Source organism: Dendrobates tinctorius, unplaced genomic scaffold, assembly GCF_039654945.1.
Source record: "Dendrobates tinctorius isolate UK_male_01 unplaced genomic scaffold, ASM3965494v1 ptg000120l, whole genome shotgun sequence".
Classification (NCBI taxonomy): Eukaryota; Metazoa; Chordata; class Amphibia; order Anura; family Dendrobatidae; genus Dendrobates; species Dendrobates tinctorius.
Window position 1 is genome coordinate 44,940,545 of NW_027361788.1, and position 23,488 is coordinate 44,964,032.

At 46.0% G+C, this 23,488-nt stretch overlaps 1 protein-coding gene across 1 annotated transcript; it reads right to left on the bottom strand.

The window, feature by feature from the left end:
• Nucleotides 1-908: 908 nt before the first annotated feature.
• PCSK1N (proprotein convertase subtilisin/kexin type 1 inhibitor) lies at nucleotides 909-6,893 on the bottom strand. The gene is made up of 3 exons (XM_073541328.1): nucleotides 6,740-6,893; nucleotides 2,847-3,433; nucleotides 909-2,465 (listed from the first exon to the last, which is right to left on the bottom strand). Exons 1-3 carry the CDS (start codon nucleotides 6,803-6,805, stop codon nucleotides 2,168-2,170), a joined length of 951 nt encoding a protein of 316 aa, XP_073397429.1. The 5' UTR covers nucleotides 6,806-6,893; the 3' UTR covers nucleotides 909-2,167.
• Between the last annotated feature and the right edge of the window lie 16,595 nt (nucleotides 6,894-23,488).

Consider the following 23,488-nt stretch of genomic DNA (forward strand, 5'->3'; position numbering starts at 1 on the left):
ACTACCTGTGATGCATACTCTTTGGATCGCCAGCCTGCATGTACTACCTGTGATGCACACGCCTTTGGTCGCTTGCCTACACGTACTACCTGTGAGGCATATGCCTTGGGCCGCCTGTCTGCACGTACTATCTGGGATGCTTACGTCTTGGGTTGCTGGCCTGCACGTACTACCTGTGATGCATACTCCTTGGGTCACCGGCCTGCACCTACTACATGTGATGCATACTCCCCGGCCTACCTGTAATGCACACGCCTTGGGTCGCCGGCCTGCACGTACTACCTGTGATGCATACTCCTTGGGTCACCGGCCTGCACCTACTACATGTGATGCATACTCCCCGGCCTACCTGTAATGCACACGCCTTGGGTCGCCGGCCTGCACGTACTACCTGTGATGCATACTCCTTGGGTCACCGGCCTGCACCTACTACATGTGATGCATACTCCCCGGCCTACCTGTAATGCACACGCCTTGGGTCGCCGGCCTGCACGTACTACCTGTGATGCATACTCCTTGGGTCACCGGCCTGCACCTACTACCTGTGATGCATACTCCCCGGCCTACCTGTAATGCACACGCCTTGGGTCGCCGGTCTACACGTACTACCTGTGATGTGCATGCCTTGGGTCTCCGGCATACACGTACTACCTGTGATGCACACGTCTTGGGTCGCCGGCCTGCACGTACTACCTGTGATGCACACGCCTTGGGTTGCCGGCCTACACGCACTACCTGTGATGCACACGTCTTGGGTTGCTGGCCTACATATACTACCTGTGATGCACACGCCTTGGGCTTGGGTTGCCGGCCTACACGTACTACCTGTGATGCACACGTCTTGGGTTGGCGGCGCATGATATATGATATACATGTGTAGTACCGCGTCACAGGGAGTAATAGCCAGGTATGGATACACGATTTTATTTACCTGCAGAGCAGTATACAATAAGTGATGTCTCTTTACTGCTTTGTGCACATCTATGCGATAAGCGAGGATAGAAAAATAACACACATTAAAAGGGACACAGAGCAGGGCGACGATGGATGGGGACGTAGGGGGGGCAGATATATATAGACATGGGTCTGGTATTCTGGGGCCAGTGCTGTGAATATGGGAGGAGATACATTCTGTAGACAGCTGGCCTCATGTATCTAAGGTTCCATGTTGTCCATAGCAACCAATCAGAGTCCATGTTTTATTTCTACCAGGCAGTTTACAAAATGAAAGCAGAGTCCTGATTGGTTGCTGTGGACGCTAAGAGCACTTTGCCCTGGAGATGGTTTTGATCCATTAGGCCCGTATTATGCTGGTAGTACAAGGACAGATGTGTGTGTGTGTGTGTATGTGGGGGGGCACTAAAACCCCCTGCAGCAGCTTTTCGGGAGATTGTGTCAGGATTTGATATGTGAAAATAAATATTACAAGATTTCAATGGTTTCTTACATTCTTCTTTTCTTGGTCTGAGTAGATGTAATGCCCGCCAATTTAAAGGGTAACTCCACTTATGGAGTATTTTCACTAAACATTAGTAATTTGAAGTGTAAGGGATTCTCCATTCTGGGCGTTGTGTTCATATTTAATGGTCGGAGAGCTATCAGCAACAGTTATGATGCCACTTATCCCTGATCTTAAAGCCACACCCTTTTATCAAGCTTCTAGATCTCCACTAAGGTCACTGGACAACCCCTTTAAATTTTTTCCTATATTGTCCTACTCTAATATCACTCTCACTTACATGGACAGCAATTCAAAAGTGGAGCTGCCCTTTAAGACAGTCCATGTGGTCTATCAATCCTTAGAGACTGGTGGGTTTGGGCTATGACCTAATGGAATTAATCAAATGTTCAATATGAACACTGTGGGTTCTTCATACTGGGGGTTCATAAAAAGCCAAGATGACGCTCACTCATAAGTGCCATTGTGGTGGAAGATGAATAGAGGGCCCACTTTTGCTCTCTCTATTGGGCACGGGACATTCTCGAGCCAGTGGACGAGCTGTGACCCCATGGTGGTCGTCTGGTTCAATGACTGAGCGGGAGACCAACATGGCAGAAAGTCACAGCATCCGACCCATGGGTGGATGGACAGATGCAGGTATGTATGTGGTGTCACATGAGGACTCTATGTGTAGAATGAGCAGGATGCTGGTTGTTAAGTGGACGGTTATTCGGGGAAATACTTCAGTAGTTGTTCCGTAACCCTTTGATCAGTAAAATGTTGGGGACGGCTCTGAATATCGAGGCTACTTTCCATCCGCTTCCTGTGGAGCAGCTCATTAGTGGAGTAGTCAGGGAGTGCGTTGTTGGTGTCCAGACGTTTGACACGTAGCAGATTGGCTGGTGTGTCCTCATCATCATGGTCATCATCCAAAGAGCGCCGCATGCGTCGAGGGACACTTGGCTGTAGACGCTGAGACATTTCAGCCTCGTTCATTGCAGACAGGACACGAGTTACAAGGTACCTGTGAAACCATTGGAAAAAAACACCATAATAAAACAGTGCATACATTTCTGTGCTGCTGGGAAACATTGCTCCTTATGCTATGACGCCTAGTTTTTTCTCTCCTTGCATGTGGTCCCTGACATACTACATACAGTCACACACATATGGACAAGTTACAACCTTCCAACGGATCAGCACCACCCGCTCCTGATTCTCTCTAGTTTGAAGCAATTATTATAATGAAATGTGTATCTCCTTTAAACCTCTCCACTGACAGCGGCAGTGATGTCACTGCCCAATCTTGGTGGCATCATTAGTTTCTGACTGATATCCAGGGCAGTCTCACTCTACCCATGGCCACCAATTAGGCAGTATTGGTGCTTTGTATACTGACTCTTACCTTAACATCTCCTCGTCCATGGGATATCCATCTTCATTGGTCTCTTCTGGTTGAAGGTGTAAAGCTGGACGTTCATAGGCCCTATTCTGCCTGTAATGACTTTGTGCCATCTGGTTTCTTGAGATCTGTGGTCTCATCCGGCTGGCCACCAATGCAGTCTCGTCATAGTCTGGATACGGCCTCTGATATTCTGATATGTCTGATGGGACAGGACCTTGAAAACCCTGAAGTTGGTCAATGTAGGCCTTACCCTTGTTGATCTGATTCCACAAGTGCAGAAGGTTGGCTAGATACATGGCCTCCTTATCTCTCCTCTGCCCGTCTTCTACCAGCTGTTGGAGGGACGGGCTATCATGGGTGGGTTCAACTCTTCGGAGGTTTCCCATCCTCTCTAAGGCTTGGGCCAGAAGTTCTTCTTGAGGGTAGGCCGCCAATCTGGCAAGCATTGCTTGGCTTAGGTCAGAATATAAAGGCTCGTTGCGGACCGATTCTGAGGGCATGTAGGACATCATGTCAGCCTCATAAGGGAGGCTTCTTCTGACCCTTCGAGCAACTCCAAAATCATCATGGCTCAGTACACCCAGAGGCTGGATGTGGAAACAAAAGGGCAATAAGAGAAAACACTGAGTTTCTGTGCTCTATGCCATGCTGTGTTACAACCCATAGAAATGCATTTAGTACTTAGCCCTGAGAGACAGTATAACAATTTTAGAGCAATGACAAATAAACTACCTAACATTACTGCCCTAAAGAGCTTACAGTCAGAAAAGAGGTGTACCTGGACAATAAGTCATCCTATCACGGTACACTGAGGAGAAGGGCCCAGAGCCAAATGAATTGGACACGAAATGTTAGTGTATGGCACTAATATTTAAGCACTATATGGTGCTATTATTTATGCACTATGTAGCACTGTTATATGGACACTATATGGCACTGTTATGCAAGCACTGTGCGCCGGCAATGTGCTGCTGAGAACAATTATTTCTGTTCCTGCATAAGCAATCCAATAAACCAGAAGAATAGGCAGCATTTTGCTCGTTCGTTGGGTGATTGCTGATGTTTACACCTATGGACTCCTGTCTGCGCTACCGGTATTTATAAATGTGGATGCTAAACACACACAGTAGGTGACACACACGTTTACACACACTGCATGTTACACACACATACAGTGGGGAAAAAAAGTATTTAGTCAGCCACCAATTGTGCAAGTTCTCCCTCTTAAAAAATGAGAGAGGGCTGTAATTGACATCATAGGAAGACCACAACTATGAGAGTCACAATGAGAAAACAAATCCAGAAAATCACATTGTCTGATTTGGCAAGATTTATTTTTCAAATTATGGTGGAAAATACGTGTTTGGTCATTAACAAAAGTTCATCTCAATCTTTTGTTATATATCCTTTGTTGGCAATGACAGAGGTCAAACGTTTTCTGTAAGTCTTCACAAGGTTGGCACACACTGTTGGTGTATTGTTGGCCTATTCCTCCATGCAGATCTCCTCTAGAGCAGTGATGCTTTGGGCCTGTTGCCGGGCAACATGGGCTTTCAAATCCCTCCAAAGGTTTTCTATGGGGTTGAGATCTGAAGACCGGCTAGGCCACTCCAGGACCTTCATATACTTCTTACGAAGCCACTCCTTCATTGCCCTGGCGGTGTGCTTGGGATCATTATCATGCTGAAAGACCCATCCACGTTTCATCTTCAATTCCCTTGCTGATGGAAGGAGGTTTGCCCTCAAAATCTCACGATTCATGGCCCCATTCATTCTTTCATGTACATGGATCAGTAGTCCTGGTCCCTTTGCAGAGAAACAGCCCCATAGCATGATGTTGCCACCCCCATGTTACACAATAGGTATGGTGTTCTTTGGATGCAACTCAGCATTCTGTCTCCTCCAAACACAACGAGTTTTTTTCTACCAAACAGTTCTACTTTAGTTTCATCAGACCATATGCCATTCTCCCAATACTCTTCTGGATAATCCAAATGCTCTCTGGCAAACTTCAGATGGGCCAGGACATGTACAGGCTTAACCAGGGGGACACGTTTGGCACTTCAGGATCTGAGTCGCTGGCAGTGTAGTGTGTGATGGCAGCCTTTGTTACGGTGGTCCCAGCTCTATGCAAGTAATTCTCTAAGTCCCCCCGTGTGGTTCTTGGATTTTTGTTCACCGTTGTTGTGATCATTTTGACCCCATGGGGTGAGATCTTGCGTGGAGCCCCAGATCGTGGAAGATTATCAGTGGTCTTGCATGTCTTCCATTTTCTTATTATTGATCCCACGGTCGATTTCATTACACCAAGGTGATTGCCTATTACAGATTCAGTCTTCCCAGCCTGGTGCAGGCCTACAATTTTGTTCCTGGTGTCCTTCGACAGCTCTTTGGTCCTCACCATAGTGAAGTTTGGAGTGTGACTGAGGTTGTGAACAGATGGTTTTATACTAACAAGTTGAAACAGGTGCCATTACTACAGGTAATGAGTGGAGGACAGGGGAGCCTCTATAGGTCTGTGAGAGCCAGAAATCTTGCATGTTTTTAGGTGACCAAATACTTATTTTCCACCATAATTTGCAGAAATAAATCTTGCCAAATGTCAATTACAGGCCTCTTTCATCTTTTTAAGTGGGAGAACTTGCACAATTGGTGGCTCACTAAATACTTTTTTTGCCCATCTCTACTATATTACCGTTATTTTTTTACAACAGAGTATTTTTATACGTTTGTTATACTGTGTTTTTCTGTGTTTCAGTCTTTTGGTGGTGTGAACACTGTCCTACACACTTGTTCACTGTCTGCATGGCCCATGTGTTTATTTTCAATTGGTTTCTTGTTTCTGCAAGATTAGGGAGGTCTCCACCCCTCCCTTGTGGGCCGTGCACACATAAGCCGTCTTCCACAGCGTGTCCACATCGGACATTACCTTTCTGAATCCTGCTCATATGTTTCAGTCTTTTGGTGGTGTGAACACTGTCCTACGGACTTGTTCACTGTGTGCATGGCCCATGTGTTTATATATCTGTAGTATGGTAGTATATGTATGTAATACGGCACTATATATCTGTAGTATGGTGTTATATGTATCTTCTAATATGGCAGTATACATATGTAATACGGTACGGCGCTATATTTGCAGGGCCCCAGCAGATCCCCAGTTCTGTTTTTGGCGGCTTCCTCTAATTAGCACAAATCACCCAGTAATTCTTGGCATATCTGTATCTGACTAATATCCCAGCCGACCCAGGAGAAAATGTCATTACTGATAATGAGGTAACCTAGCTGTATGGGCTCTAAGGGCATTATATACACACACCAGGCTGGAGGGTAGGGCTGAGTCATATGGCGGGGATCTCGTAATGACATGATTAGATGATAGACATTAAAACGTCTCATCATGACGGTCACTATGATCAGAGGAGGATGGGGCAGCGACTCCGTGTCTCCTGGATACGATAAGGAGGGTAAAGCCGTCCGCCCATAGCCGTGCCATGGAGATGTTCCAACCAGCGGGAGGTCTTCTGATCTTCCCAGATCACCCAATGGGCTGAGGTCGGGGGATTCTGAGCTAGTGAATTTTATGAGCAACCAAGAATTTCCAAAAACAGTCAGTCAGTGCTGTCCTGTCCAATGGGGACCGCAGACCATTGCATGATCCTCAGCAGAGGTCTATGGGTAACTTAACTCCTCACCTTCAGGAGCTCAGGGGAATTTATGGAACCCGAGATGAAGAAGAATTGTTGACGCAAAGAGACCCCAGGGAGCAATCACACAGATGAATGGAAAGGAGGATGGAAGCAGAAAAGGAGGAATAGAGACGCAGGAGAAGAGGTGAAGGATAAAAAGGACAGATGGAGAGGAGACATGAGCCCAGATAAAGAGACACTCACCTTACAGAGAGCGCCCGGGACAGACAGACAGACAGTGACAGCCACCAACAGGATACAGGGGCCCATCCTGACAGAAAGACGCTGCCCTGATACGAGAATGCTGTTACTGCTGGGTGGAAGGACCGGGATCTGACGGAGAATATGGGGGGAGGGAGAGCACCACCCCCATGCTGCATTGTCACAGCATCCGAGGAAAGCAAGGGAGGGGGCTCAGCCTGCGGGAAGGTGTGCACCTACCTCCGGACCACCTGCCCCTAATACACAGGCAGCTTACACCTACCCCTCATTTACAGACAAGAGTGGAGATGACTGCCATAGAGAGGAAAGGAGCCATCAACTTCTCAGATATACAGGGATCATTCCTGTCATCTCCTCCTAATATACAGAGATCAGATCTGTCACCTCATCCTAATATACAGACATCAGTCCTGTCACCTCCCCCTAATATACAGAGGTCACACCAGTCACCTCCTCCTAATATACAGAGATCAGTCATGTCACCTCCTAATATACAGAGGTCACACCAGTCACCTAATCCTAATATACAGGGATCAGTCATGTCACCTCCTCCTAATATACAGAGGTCACACCAGTCACCTCCTCCTAATATACAGAGGTCACACCAGTCACCTCCTCCTAATATACAGAGTTCAGTCCTGTCAACTCCTCCTAATATACAGAGATCAGACCCGTCACCTCCTCCTAATATACAGAGATCAGACCCGTCACCTCCTCTTAATATACAGAGATCAGACCCGTCACCTCCTCCTAATATAGAGATCAGACCTGTCATCTCCTCCTAATATACAGAGGTCACACCAGTCACCTTCTCGTAATATACAGAGATCAGTCCTGTCACCTCCTCCTAATATACAGAGATCAGACCTGTCACCTCCTCCTAATATAGAGATCAGACCTGTCATCTCCTCCTAATATACAGAGGTCACACCAGTCACCTTCTCGTAATATACAGAGATCAGTCCTGTCACCTCCTCCTAATATACAGAGATCAGACCTGTCACCTCCTCCTAATATACAGAGGCCACACCAGTCACCTCCTCCTAATATACAGAGATCAGTCCTGTCACCTCCTCCTAATATACAGAGATCAGACCTGTCACCTCCTCCTAATATAGAGATCAGACCTGTCATCTCCTCCTAATATACAGAGGTCACACCAGTCACCTTCTCGTAATATACAGAGATCAGTCCTGTCACCTCCTCCTAATATACAGAGATCAGACCTGTCACCTCCTCCTAATATACAGAGGCCACACCAGTCACCTCCTCCTAATAGATCAGTCCTGTCACCTCCTCCTAATATACAGAGATCAGACCTGTCACCTCCTCCTAATATACAGAGGCCACACCTGTCACCTCCTCCTAATATACAGAGGTCACACCAGTCACCTCCTCCTAATATTACAGAGATCAGTCCTGTCACCTCCTCCTAATATACAGAGGCCACACCAGTCACCTCCTCCTAATATACAGTGGTCACACCAGTCACCTCCTCATAATATACAGAGATCAGTCCTGTCATCTCCTACTAATATAGAGATCAGACCCGTCACCTCCTCCTAATATACAGAGATCAGACTTGTCACCTCCTCGTAATATACAGAGATCAGATCTGTCACCTCCTCGTAATATACAGAGATCAGATCTGTCACCTCCTCGTAATATACAGAGATCAGATCTGTCACTTCCTCCTAATATACAGAGATCACACCTGTCACCTCCTCCTAATATACAGAGATCAGATCTGTCACTTCCTCCTAATATACAGAGATCACACCTGTCACCTCCTCCTAATATACAGAGATCAGATCTGTCACCTCCTCCTAAGGCCTGTTTCACATTTTTGTGTCAGTCAAAATCCGCCAAAAAGGCAGAAAGCGGATCTGTTCTTAACTGATGTGACCGGATGCCACCGGATCCGTTTTTTTTGACGGATCCGCCGAATGAAGAATTTTAAAGGAACCGCTGCCCGGGAAGGAGAAGGGGAAGGGGGAGAGAGAGAGATCCTTTCTCTGGGCATGCGCACTGTAAAATGCGGATCCTGCAGCAAAAAAAACGTTGCAGGGTCCGTCCAGACATGTCGGCGGACGCAAAAAATTTGGCGGATCCGCAAAAAAACGGATCCAACGGATGGCCATCCGTCAAGATCCACCGGTAATGCAACTCAATGGGGAAAAAAAACGGCGGATCCGTTTTTTTCAAAAACCGGCGGATTTTGACTGATGGTCAAAAACGGAAGTGTGAAACAGGCCTAATATACAGAGGTCAGACCTGTCACCTCCTCCTAATATACAGAGATCAGTCCTGTCATCTCCTCCTAATATACAGAGATCAGACCTGTCACCTCCTCCTAATATACAGAGATCAGTCCTGTCATCTCCTCCTAATATACAGAGATCAGATCTGTCACCTCCTCCTAATATACAGAGATCAGACCTGTCACCTCCTCCTAATATACAGAGGCCACACCAGTCACCTCCTCATAATATACAGAGATCAGTCCTGTCACCTCCTCCTAATATACAGAGATCACACCTGTAACCCCCTCCTAATATACAGAGGTCACACCAGTCACCTCCTCCTAATATACAGAGTTCAGTCCTGTCAACTCCTCCTAATATAGAGATCAGACCCGTCACCTCCTCCTAATATACAGAGATCAGACCCGTCACCTCCTCTTAATATACAGAGATCAGACTTGTCACCTCCTCGTAATATACAGAGATCAGATCTGTCACCTCCTCGTAATATACAGAGATCAGATCTGTCACTTCCTCCTAATATACAGAGATCACACCTGTCACCTCCTCCTAATATACAGAGATCAGATCTGTCACTTCCTCCTAATATACAGAGATCACACCTGTCACCTCCTCCTAATATACAGAGATCAGATCTGTCACCTCCTCCTAAGGCCTGTTTCACATTTTTGTGTCAGTCAAAATCCGCCAAAAAGGCAGAAAGCGGATCTGTTCTTAACTGATGTGAACGGATGCCACCTGATCCGTTTTTTTTGACGGATCCGCCGAATGAAGAATTTTAAAGGAACCGCTGCCCGGGAAGGAGAAGGGGAAGGGGGAGAGAGAGAGATCCTTTCTCTGGGCATGCGCACTGTAAAATGCGGATCCTGCAGCAAAAAAAACGTTGCAGGGTCCGTCCAGACATGTCGGCGGACGCAAAAAATTTGGCGGATCCGCAAAAAAACGGATCCAACGGATGGCCATCCGTCAAGATCCACCGGTAATGCAACTCAATGGGGAAAAAAAACGGCGGATCCGTTTTTTTCAAAAACCGGCGGATTTTGACTGATGGTCAAAAACGGAAGTGTGAAACAGGCCTAATATACAGAGGTCAGACCTGTCACCTCCTCCTAATATACAGAGATCAGTCCTGTCATCTCCTCCTAATATACAGAGATCAGACCTGTCACCTCCTCCTAATATACAGAGATCAGTCCTGTCATCTCCTCCTAATATACAGAGATCAGATCTGTCACCTCCTCCTAATATACAGAGATCAGACCTGTCACCTCCTCCTAATATACAGAGGCCACACCAGTCACCTCCTCATAATATACAGAGATCAGTCCTGTCACCTCCTCCTAATATACAGAGATCACACCTGTAACCCCCTCCTAATATACAGAGGTCACACCAGTCACCTCCTCCTAATATACAGAGTTCAGTCCTGTCAACTCCTCCTAATATAGAGATCAGACCCGTCACCTCCTCCTAATATACAGAGATCAGACCCGTCACCTCCTCTTAATATACAGAGATCAGACTTGTCACCTCCTCGTAATATACAGAGATCAGATCTGTCACCTCCTCGTAATATACAGAGATCAGATCTGTCACTTCCTCCTAATATACAGAGATCACACCTGTCACCTCCTCCTAATATACAGAGATCAGATCTGTCACTTCCTCCTAATATACAGAGATCACACCTGTCACCTCCTCCTAATATACAGAGATCAGATCTGTCACCTCCTCCTAAGGCCTGTTTCACATTTTTGTGTCAGTCAAAATCCGCCAAAAAGGCAGAAAGCGGATCTGTTCTTAACTGATGTGAACGGATGCCACCTGATCCGTTTTTTTTGACGGATCCGCCGAATGAAGAATTTTAAAGGAACCGCTGCCCGGGAAGGAGAAGGGGAAGGGGGAGAGAGAGAGATCCTTTCTCTGGGCATGCGCACTGTAAAATGCGGATCCTGCAGCAAAAAAAACGTTGCAGGGTCCGTCCAGACATGTCGGCGGACGCAAAAAATTTGGCGGATCCGCAAAAAAACGGATCCAACGGATGGCCATCCGTCAAGATCCACCGGTAATGCAACTCAATGGGGAAAAAAAACGGCGGATCCGTTTTTTTCAAAAACCGGCGGATTTTGACTGATGGTCAAAAACGGAAGTGTGAAACAGGCCTAATATACAGAGGTCAGACCTGTCACCTCCTCCTAATATACAGAGATCAGTCCTGTCATCTCCTCCTAATATACAGAGATCAGACCTGTCACCTCCTCCTAATATACAGAGATCAGTCCTGTCATCTCCTCCTAATATACAGAGATCAGATCTGTCACCTCCTCCTAATATACAGAGATCAGACCTGTCACCTCCTCCTAATATACAGAGGCCACACCAGTCACCTCCTCATAATATACAGAGATCAGTCCTGTCACCTGCTCCTAATATACAGAGATCACACCTGTAACCCCCTCCTAATATACAGAGGTCACACCAGTCACCTCCTCCTAATATACAGAGTTCAGTCCTGTCAACTCCTCCTAATATAGAGATCAGACCCGTCACCTCCTCCTAATATACAGAGATCAGACCCGTCACCTCCTCTTAATATACAGAGATCAGACCTGTCACCTCCTCCTAATATAGAGATCACACCTGTCACCTCCTCCTAATATACAGTCATCACACCAGTCACCTCCTCCTAATATACAGAGATCAGACCTGTCACCTCCTCCTAATATAGAGTCATCACACCAGTCACCTCCTCCTAATATACAGAGATCAGACCTGTCACCTCCTCCTAATATAGTCATCACACCAGTCACCTCCTCCTAATATACAGAGATCAGACCTGTCACCTCCTCCTAATATACAGAGGCCACACCAGTCACCTCCTCATAATATACAGAGATCAGTCCTGTCACCTCCTCCTAATATACAGAGATCAGACCTGTCACCTCCTCCTAATATACAGAGGCCACACCAGTCACCTCCTCATAATATACAGAGATCAGTCCTGTCACCTCCTCATAATATACAGAGATCAGTCCTGTCACCTCCTCCTAATATACAGAGCTCAGGCTTGTCACCTCCTCCTAATATACAGAGATCACACCTGTCACCTCCTCCTAATATACAGTCATCACACCAGTCACCTCCTCCTAATATACAGAGATCAGTCCTGTCACCTCCTTCTAATATACAGAGATCAGTCCTGTCACCTCCTTCTAATATACAGAGATCAGTCCTGTCACCTCCTCCTAATATACAGAGATCAGTCCTGTCACCTCCTCCTAATATACAGAGGTCACACCAGTCACCTCCTCCTAATATACAGAGATCAGTCCTGTCATCTCCTCGTAATATACAGAGATCAGATCTGTCACCTCCTCGTAATATACAGAGATCAGATCTGTCACCTCCTCCTAATATACAGAGGCCACACCAGTCACCTCCTCATAATATACAGAGATCAGTCCTGTCACCTCCTCATAATATACAGAGATCAGGCTTGTCACCTCCTCCTAATATACAGAGATCACACCTGTCACCTCCTCCTAATATACAGTCATCACACCAGTCACCTCCTCCTAATATACAGAGATCACACCTGTCACCTCCTCCTAATATACAGTCATCACACCAGTCACCTCCTCCTAATATACAGAGATCAGTCCTGTCACCTCCTCCTAATATACAGAGGTCACACCAGTCACCTCCTCCTAATATACAGAGATCAGTCCTGTCATCTCCTCGTAATATACAGAGATCAGATCTGTCACTTCCTCCTAATATACAGAGATCAGATCTGTCACCTCCTCCTAACATACAGAGATCAGATCTGTCACCTCCTCCTAATATACAGAGATCAGATCTGTCACCTCCTCCTAACATACAGAGATCAGATCTGTCACCTCCTCCTAAGGCCTATTTCACACTTCAGTTTTTGTGTCAGTCAAAATCCGCCAAAAAGGCGGAAAGCGGATCTGTTCTTAACTGATGTGAACGGATGCCACCTGATCCGTTTTTTTTGACGGATCCGCCGAATGAAGAATTTTAAAGGAACCGCTGCCCGGGAAGGAGAAGGGGAAGGGGGAGAGAGAGAGATCCTTTCTCTGGGCATGCGCACTGTAAAATGCGGATCCTGCAGCAAAAAAAACGTTGCAGGGTCCGTCCAGACATGTCGGCGGACGCAAAAAATTTGGCGGATCCGCAAAAAAACGGATCCAACGGATGGCCATCCGTCAAGATCCACCGGTAATGCAACTCAATGGGGAAAAAAAACGGCGGATCCGTTTTTTTCAAAAACCGGCGGATTTTGACTGATGGTCAAAAACGGAAGTGTGAAACAGGCCTAATATACAGAGGTCAGACCTGTCACCTCCTCCTAATATACAGAGATCAGTCCTGTCATCTCCTCCTAATATACAGAGATCAGACCTGTCACCTCCTCCTAATATACAGAGATCAGTCCTGTCATCTCCTCCTAATATACAGAGATCAGATCTGTCACCTCCTCCTAATATACAGAGATCAGTCCTGTCATCTCCTCCTAATATACAGAGATCAGATCTGTCACCTCCTCCTAATATACAGAGATCAGACCTGTCACCTCCTCCTAATATACAGAGGCCACACCAGTCACCTCCTCATAATATACAGAGATCAGTCCTGTCACCGCCTCCTAATATACAGAGATCACACCTGTAACCCCCTCCTAATATACAGAAGTCACACCAGTCACCTCCTCCTAATATACAGAGTTCAGTCCTGTCAACTCCTCCTAATATAGAGATCAGACCCGTCACCTCCTCCTAATATACAGAGATCAGACCCGTCACCTCCTCTTAATATACAGAGATCAGACTTGTCACCTCCTCGTAATATACAGAGATCAGATCTGTCACCTCCTCGTAATATACAGAGATCAGATCTGTCACTTCCTCCTAATATACAGAGATCACACCTGTCACCTCCTCCTAATATACAGAGATCAGATCTGTCACTTCCTCCTAATATACAGAGATCACACCTGTCACCTCCTCCTAATATACAGAGATCAGATTTGTCACCTCCTCCTAAGGCCTGTTTCACATTTTTGTGTCAGTCAAAATCTGCCAAAAAGGCAGAAAGCGGATCTGTTCTTAACTGATGTGACCGGATGCCACCGGATCCGTTTTTTTTGACGGATCCGCCGAATGAAGAATTTTAAAGGAACCGCTGCCCGGGAAGGAGAAGGGGAAGGGGGAGAGAGAGAGATCCTTTCTCTGGGCATGCGCACTGTAAAATGCGGATCCTGCAGCAAAAAAAACGTTGCAGGGTCCGTCCAGACATGTCGGCGGACGCAAAAAATTTGGCGGATCCGCAAAAAAACGGATCCAACGGATGGCCATCCGTCAAGATCCACCGGTAATGCAACTCAATGGGGAAAAAAAACGGCGGATCCGTTTTTTTCAAAAACCGGCGGATTTTGACTGATGGTCAAAAACGGAAGTGTGAAACAGGCCTAATATACAGAGGTCAGACCTGTCACCTCCTCCTAATATACAGAGATCAGTCCTGTCATCTCCTCCTAATATACAGAGATCAGACCTGTCACCTCCTCCTAATACACAGAGATCAGTCCTGTCATCTCCTCCTAATATACAGAGATCAGATCTGTCACCTCCTCCTAATATACAGAGATCAGACCTGTCACCTCCTCCTAATATACAGAGGCCACACCAGTCACCTCTTCATAATATACAGAGATCAGTCGTGTCACCTCCTCCTAATATACAGAGATCACACCTGTAACCCCCTCCTAATATACAGAGGTCACACCAGTCACCTCCTCCTAATATACAGAGTTCAGTCCTGTCAACTCCTCCTAATATAGAGATCAGACCCGTCACCTCCTCCTAATATACAGAGATCAGACCCGTCACCTCCTCTTAATATACAGAGATCAGACCTGTCACCTCCTCCTAATATAGAGATCACACCTGTCACCTCCTCCTAATATACAGTCATCACACCAGTCACCTCCTCCTAATATACAGAGATCAGACCTGTCACCTCCTCCTAATATACAGAGATCAGTCCTGTCATCTCCTCCTAATATACAGAGATCAGATCTGTCACCTCCTCCTAATATACAGAGATCAGACCTGTCACCTCCTCCTAATATACAGAGGCCACACCAGTCACCTCCTCATAATATACAGAGATCAGTCCTGTCACCTCCTCCTAATATACAGAGATCACACCTGTAACCCCCTCCTAATATACAGAGGTCACACCAGTCACCTCCTCCTAATATACAGAGTTCAGTCCTGTCAACTCCTCCTAATATAGAGATCAGACCCGTCACCTCCTCCTAATATACAGAGATCAGACCCGTCACCTCCTCTTAATATACAGAGATCAGACTTGTCACCTCCTCGTAATATACAGAGATCAGATCTGTCACCTCCTCGTAATATACAGAGATCAGATCTGTCACTTCCTCCTAATATACAGAGATCACACCTGTCACCTCCTCCTAATATACAGAGATCAGATCTGTCACTTCCTCCTAATATACAGAGATCACACCTGTCACCTCCTCCTAATATACAGAGATCAGATTTGTCACCTCCTCCTAAGGCCTGTTTCACATTTTTGTGTCAGTCAAAATCCGCCAAAAAGGCAGAAAGCGGATCTGTTCTTAACTGATGTGACCGGATGCCACCGGATCCGTTTTTTTTGACGGATCCGCCGAATGAAGAATTTTAAAGGAACCGCTGCCCGGGAAGGAGAAGGGGAAGGGGGAGAGAGAGAGATCCTTTCTCTGGGCATGCACACTGTAAAATGCGGATCCTGCAGCAAAAAAAACGTTGCAGGGTCCGTCCAGACATGTCGGCGGACGCAAAAAATTTGGCGGATCCGCAAAAAAACGTATCCAACGGATGGCCATCCGTCAAGATCCACCGGTAATGCAACTCAATGGGGAAAAAAAACGGCGGATCCGTTTTTTTCAAAAACCGGCGGATTTTGACTGATGGTCAAAAACGGAAGTGTGAAACAGGCCTAATATACAGAGGTCAGACCTGTCACCTCCTCCTAATATACAGAGATCAGTCCTGTCATCTCCTCCTAATATACAGAGATCAGACCTGTCACCTCCTCCTAATATACAGAGATCAGTCCTGTCATCTCCTCCTAATATACAGAGATCAGATCTGTCACCTCCTCCTAATATACAGAGATCAGTCCTGTCATCTCCTCCTAATATACAGAGATCAGATCTGTCACCTCCTCATAATATACAGAGATCAGACCTGTCACCTCCTCCTAATATACAGAGGCCACACCAGTCACCTCCTCATAATATACAGAGATCAGTCCTGTCACCTCCTCCTAATATACAGAGATCACACCTGTAACCCCCTCCTAATATACAGAGGTCACACCAGTCACCTCCTCCTAATATACAGAGTTCAGTCCTGTCAACTCCTCCTAATATAGAGATCAGACCCGTCACCTCCTCCTAATATACAGAGATCAGACCCGTCACCTCCTCTTAATATACAGAGATCAGACTTGTCACCTCCTCGTAATATACAGAGATCAGATCTGTCACCTCCTCGTAATATACAGAGATCAGATCTGTCACTTCCTCCTAATATACAGAGATCACACCTGTCACCTCCTCCTAATATACAGAGATCAGATCTGTCACTTCCTCCTAATATACAGAGATCACACCTGTCACCTCCTCCTAATATACAGAGATCAGATTTGTCACCTCCTCCTAAGGCCTGTTTCACATTTTTGTGTCAGTCAAAATCCGCCAAAAAGGCAGAAAGCGGATCTGTTCTTAACTGATGTGACCGGATGCCACCGGATCCGTTTTTTTTGACGGATCCGCCGAATGAAGAATTTTAAAGGAACCGCTGCCCGGGAAGGAGAAGGGGAAGGGGGAGAGAGAGAGATCCTTTCTCTGGGCATGCGCACTGTAAAATGCGGATCCTGCAGCAAAAAAAACGTTGCAGGGTCCGTCCAGACATGTCGACGGACGCAAAAAATTTGGCGGATCCGCAAAAAAACGGATCCAACGGATGGCCATCCGTCAAGATCCACCGGTAATGCAACTCAATGGGGAAAAAAAACGGCGGATCCGTTTTTTTCAAAAACCGGCGGATTTTGACTGATGGTCAAAAACGGAAGTGTGAAACAGGCCTAATATACAGAGGTCAGACCTGTCACCTCCTCCTAATATACAGAGATCAGTCCTGTCATCTCCTCCTAATATACAGAGATCAGACCTGTCACCTCCTCCTAATATACAGAGATCAGTCCTGTCATCTCCTCCTAATATACAGAGATCAGATCTGTCACCTCCTCCTAATATACAGAGATCAGACCTGTCACCTCCTCCTAATATACAGAGGCCACACCAGTCACCTCCTCATAATATACAGAGATCAGTCCTGTCACCTCCTCCTAATATACAGAGATCACACCTGTAACCCCCTCCTAATATACAGAGGTCACACCAGTCACCTCCTCCTAATATACAGAGTTCAGTCCTGTCACCTCCTCCTAATATAGAGATCAGACCCGTCACCTCCTCCTAATATACAGAGATCAGACCCGTCACCTCCTCTTAATATACAGAGATCAGACCTGTCACCTCCTCCTAATATAGAGATCACACCTGTCACCTCCTCCTAATATACAGTCATCACACCAGTCACCTCCTCCTAATATACAGAGATCAGACCTGTCACCTCCTCCTAATATAGAGTCATCACACCAGTCACCTCCTCCTAATATACAGAGATCAGACCTGTCACCTCCTCCTAATATACAGAGATCAGACCTGTCACCTCCTCCTAATATAGTCATCACACCAGTCACCTCCTCCTAATATACAGAGATCAGACCTGTCACCTCCTCCTAATATACAGAGGCCACACCAGTCACCTCCTCATAATATACAGAGATCAGTCCTGTCACCTCCTCCTAATATACAGAGATCAGACCTGTCACCTCCTCCTAATATACAGAGGCCACACCAGTCACCTCCTCATAATATACAGAGATCAGTCCTGTCACCTCCTCCTAATATACAGAGATCAGTCCTGTCACCTCCTCCTAATATACAGAGATCACACCTGTCACCTCCTCCTAATATACAGTCATCACACCAGTCACCTCCTCCTAATATACAGAGATCAGTCCTGTCACCTCCTTCTAATATACAGAGATCAGTCCTGTCACCTCCTTCTAATATACAGAGATCAGTCCTGTCACCTCCTTCTAATATACAGAGATCAGTCCTGTCACCTCCTCCTAATATACAGAGATCAGTCCTGTCACCTCCTCCTAATATACAGAGGTCACACGAGTCACCTCCTCCTAATATACAGAGATCAGTCCTGTCATCTCCTCGTAATATACAGAGATCAGTCCTGTCACCTCCTCATAATATACAGAGATCAGTCCTGTCACCTCCTCCTAATATACAGAGATCAGGCTTGTCACCTCCTCCTAATATACAGAGATCACACCTGTCACCTCCTCCTAATATACAGTCATCACACCAGTCACCTCCTCCTAATATACAGAGATCACACCTGTCACCTCCTCCTAATATACAGTCATCACACCAGTCACCTCCTCCTAATATACAGAGATCAGTCCTGTCACCTCCTCCTAATATACAGAGGTCACACCAGTCACCTCCTCCTAATATACAGAGATCATACCTGTCACCTCCTCCTAATATACAGAGATCAGATCTGTCACTTCCTGCTAATATACAGAGATCAGATCTGTCACTTCCTCCTAATATACAGAGATCAGATCTGTCACCTCCTCCTAACATACAGAGATCAGATCTGTCACCTCCTCCTAAGGCCTATTTCACACTTCAGTTTTTGTGTCAGTCAAAATCCGCCAAAAAGGCAGAAAGCGGATCTGTTCTTAACTGATGTGACCGGATGCCACCGGATCCGGTTTTTTTGACGGATCCGCCGAATGAAGAATTTTAAAGGAACCGCTGCCCGGGAAGGAGAAGGGGAAGGGGGAGAGAGATCCTTTCTCTGGGCATGCGCACTGTAAAATGCGGATCCTGCAGCAAAAAAAACGTTGCAGGGTCCGTCCAGACATGTCGGCGGACGCAAAAAATTTGGCGGATCCGCAAAAAAACGGATCCAACGGATGGCCATCCGTCAAGATCCACCGGTAATGCAACTCAATGGGGAAAAAAAACGGCGGATCCGTTTTTTTCAAAAACCGGCGGATTTTGACTGATGGTCAAAAACGGAAGTGTGAAACAGGCCTAATATACAGAGGTCAGACCTGTCACCTCCTCCTAATATACAGAGATCAGTCCTGTCATCTCCTCCTAATATACAGAGATCAGACCTGTCACCTCCTCCTAATATACAGAGATCAGTCCTGTCATCTCCTCCTAATATACAGAGATCAGATCTGTCACCTCCTCCTAATATACAGAGATCAGACCTGTCACCTCCTCCTAATATACAGAGGCCACACCAGTCACCTCCTCATAATATACAGAGATCAGTCCTGTCACCTCCTCCTAATATACAGAGATCACACCTGTAACCCCCTCCTAATATACAGAGGTCACACCAGTCACCTCCTCCTAATATACAGAGTTCAGTCCTGTCAACTCCTCCTAATATAGAGATCAGACCCGTCACCTCCTCCTAATATACAGAGATCAGACCCGTCACCTCCTCTTAATATACAGAGATCAGACCTGTCACCTAATCCTAATATAGAGATCACACCTGTCACCTCCTCCTAATATACAGTCATCACACCAGTCACCTCCTCCTAATATACAGAGATCAGACCTGTCACCTCCTCCTAATATAGAGTCATCACACCAGTCACCTCCTCCTAATATACAGAGATCAGACCTGTCACCTCCTCCTAATATACAGAGATCAGACCTGTCACCTCCTCCTAATATAGTCATCACACCAGTCACCTCCTCCTAATATACAGAGATCAGACCTGTCACCTCCTCCTAATATACAGAGGCCACACCAGTCACCTCCTCCTAATATACAGAGATCAGTCCTGTCACCTCCTCCTAATATACAGAGATCAGACCTGTCACCTCCTCCTAATATACAGAGGCCACACCAGTCACCTCCTCATAATATACAGAGATCAGTCCTGTCACCTCCTCCTAATATACAGAGATCAGGCTTGTCACCTCCTCCTAATATACAGAGATCAGGCTTGTCACCTCCTCCTAATATACAGAGATCACACCTGTCACCTCCTCCTAATATACAGTCATCACACCAGTCACCTCCTCCTAATATACAGAGATCAGTCCTGTCACCTCCTTCTAATATACAGAGATCAGTCCTGTCACCTCCTTCTAATATACAGAGATCAGTCCTGTCACCTCCTCCTAATAAACAGAGATCAGTCCTGTCACCTCCTCCTAATATACAGAGGTCACACCAGTCACCTCCTCCTAATATACAGAGATCAGTCCTGTCATCTCCTCGTAATATACAGAGATCAGATCTGTCACCTCCTCGTAATATACAGAGATCAGATCTGTCACCTCCTCCTAATATACAGAGGCCACACCAGTCACCTCCTCATAATATACAGAGATCAGTCCTGTCACCTCCTCATAATATACAGAGATCAGTCCTGTCACCTCCTCCTAATATACAGAGATCAGGCTTGTCACCTCCTCCTAATATACAGAGATCACACCTGTCACCTCCTCCTAATATACAGTCATCACACTAGTCACCTCCTCCTAATATACAGAGATCACACCTGTCACCTCCTCCTAATATACAGTCATCACACCAGTCACCTCCTCCTAATATACAGAGATCAGTCCTGTCACCTCCTCCTAATATACAGAGGTCACACCAGTCACCTCCTCCTAATATACAGAGATCAGTCCTGTCATCTCCTCGTAATATACAGAGATCAGATCTGTCACTTCCTCCTAATATACAGAGATCAGATCTGTCACCTCCTCCTAATATACAGAGATCAGATCTGTCACCTCCTCCTAATATACAGAGATCATACCTGTCACCTCCTCCTAATATACAGAGATCAGATCTGTCACTTCCTCCTAATATACAGAGATCAGATCTGTCACCTCCTCCTAACATACAGAGATCAGATCTGTCACCTCCTCCTAATATACAGAGATCAGACCTGTCACCTCCTCCTAACATACAGAGATCAGATCTGTCACCTCCTCCTAATATACAGAGATCATACCTGTCACCTCCTCCTAATATACAGAGATCAGATCTGTCACTTCCTCCTAATATACAGAGATCAGATCTGTCACCTCCTCCTAACATACAGAGATCAGATCTGTCACCTCCTCCTAATATACAGAGATCAGACCTGTCACCTCCTCCTAATATACAGAGATCAGGCTTGTCACCTCCTCCTAATATACAGAGATCACACCTGTCACCTCCTCCTAATATACAGTCATCACACCAGTCACCTCCTCCTAATATACAGAGATCACACCTGTCACCTCCTCCTAATATACAGTCATCACACCAGTCACCTCCTCCTAATATACAGAGATCAGTCCTGTCACCTCCTCCTAATATACAGAGGTCACACCAGTCACCTCCTCCTAATATACAGAGATCAGTCCTGTCATCTCCTCGTAATATACAGAGATCAGATCTGTCACTTCCTCCTAATATACAGAGATCAGATCTGTCACCTCCTCCTAATATACAGAGATCAGATCTGTCACCTCCTCCTAATATACAGAGATCATACCTGTCACCTCCTCCTAATATACAGAGATCAGATCTGTCACTTCCTCCTAATATACAGAGATCACACCTGTCACCTCCTCCTAACATACAGAGATCAGATCTGTCACCTCCTCCTAAGGCCTATTTCACACTTCAGTTTTTGTGTCAGTCAAAATCCGCCAAAAAGGCAGAAAGCGGATCTGTTCTTAACTGATGTGACCGGATGCCACCGGATCCGTTTTTTTTGACGGATCCGCCGAATGAAGAATTTTAAAGGAACCGCTGCCCGGGAAGGAGAAGGGGGAGAGAGAGAGAGATCCTTTCTCTGGGCATGCGCACTGTAAAATGTGGATCCTGCAGCAAAAGAAAACGTTGCAGGGTCCGTCCAGGCATGTCTGGCGGACACAAAAAATTTGGCGGATCCGCAAAAAAACGGATCCAACGGATGGCCATCCGTCAAGATCCGCCGGTAATGCAAGTCAATGGGGAAAAAAACCGGCGGATCCGTTTTTTTCAAAAACCGGCGGATTTTGACTGATGGTCAAAAACGGAAGTGTGAAACAGGCCTAATATACAGAGGTCAGACCTGTCACCTCCTCCTAATATACAGAGATCAGTCCTGTCATCTCCTCCTAATATACAGAGATCAGACCTGTCACCTCCTCCTAATATACAGAGATCAGTCCTGTCACCTCCTCCTAATATACAGAGATCAGTCCTGTCACCTCCTCCTAATATACAGAGATCAGTCCTGTCACCTCCTCTTAATATACAGAGATCAGTCCTGTCATCTCCTACTAATATTACAGAGATCAGACCTTGTCAACTCCTCCTAATATACAGAGAAGAGACCTGTCACCTCCTCCTAATCTACAGAGATCAGTCCTGTCACCTCCTCCTAATATACAGAGATCAGTCCTGTCACCTCCTCCTAATATACAGAGATCACACCTGTCACCTCCTCCTAATATACAGAGATCAGCCCCGTCACCTCCTCCTAATATACAAAGATCAGCCCCGTCACCTCCTCCTAATATACAGAGAAGAGATCTGTCACCTCTTCCTAATATACAGATATCAGATCTGTCACCTCCTCCTAATATACAGAGATCAGACCTGTCACCTCCTCCTAATATACAGAGATCAGTCCTGTCACCTCCTCCTAATATACAGAGATCACACCTGTCACCTCCTCCTAATATACAGAGATCAGCCCCATCACCTCCTCCTAATATACAGATATCAGTCCTGTCACCTCCTCCTAATATACAGAGATCAGCCCCATCACCTCCTCCTAATATACAGATATCAGTCCTGTCATCTCCTCCTAATATACAGAGATCAGACCCGTCACCTCCTCCTAATTTACAGAGATCAGACCCGTCACTTCCTCCTAATATACAGAGATCAGACCCGTCACCTCATCCTAATATAGAGAGATCAGTCCTGTCACCTCCTAATATACAGAGGTCACACCAGTCACCTCTTCCTAATATGGAGAGATCAGTCCTGTCACCTCCTAATATACAGGTCACACCAGTCACCTCCTCCTAATATACAGAGATCAGTCCTGTCATCTCCTACTAATATACAGAGATCAGACCTGTCACCTCCTCGTAATATACAGTGATCAATTTAAGGTAATCAATCTAAGCACTCAAATTTTTTCAGTAGATGAAATTAGTGTGTTAAATAGAGGACTGATG

Excerpts from the sequence above, each read along its gene's own strand:
- PCSK1N (XM_073541328.1), bottom strand. The coding sequence starts at position 6,805 with ATGGGCCCCTGTATCCTGTTGGTGGCTGTCACTGTCTGTCTGTCTGTC. Across the intron at positions 3,434-6,739 it reads TCCCGGGCGCTCTCTGTAAG|CCTCTGGGTGTACTGAGCCA; the intron begins GTGAGTGTCTCT and ends TTCCACATCCAG. Across the intron at positions 2,466-2,846 it reads ATGGACGAGGAGATGTTAAG|GTACCTTGTAACTCGTGTCC; the intron begins GTAAGAGTCAGT and ends ATGGTTTCACAG.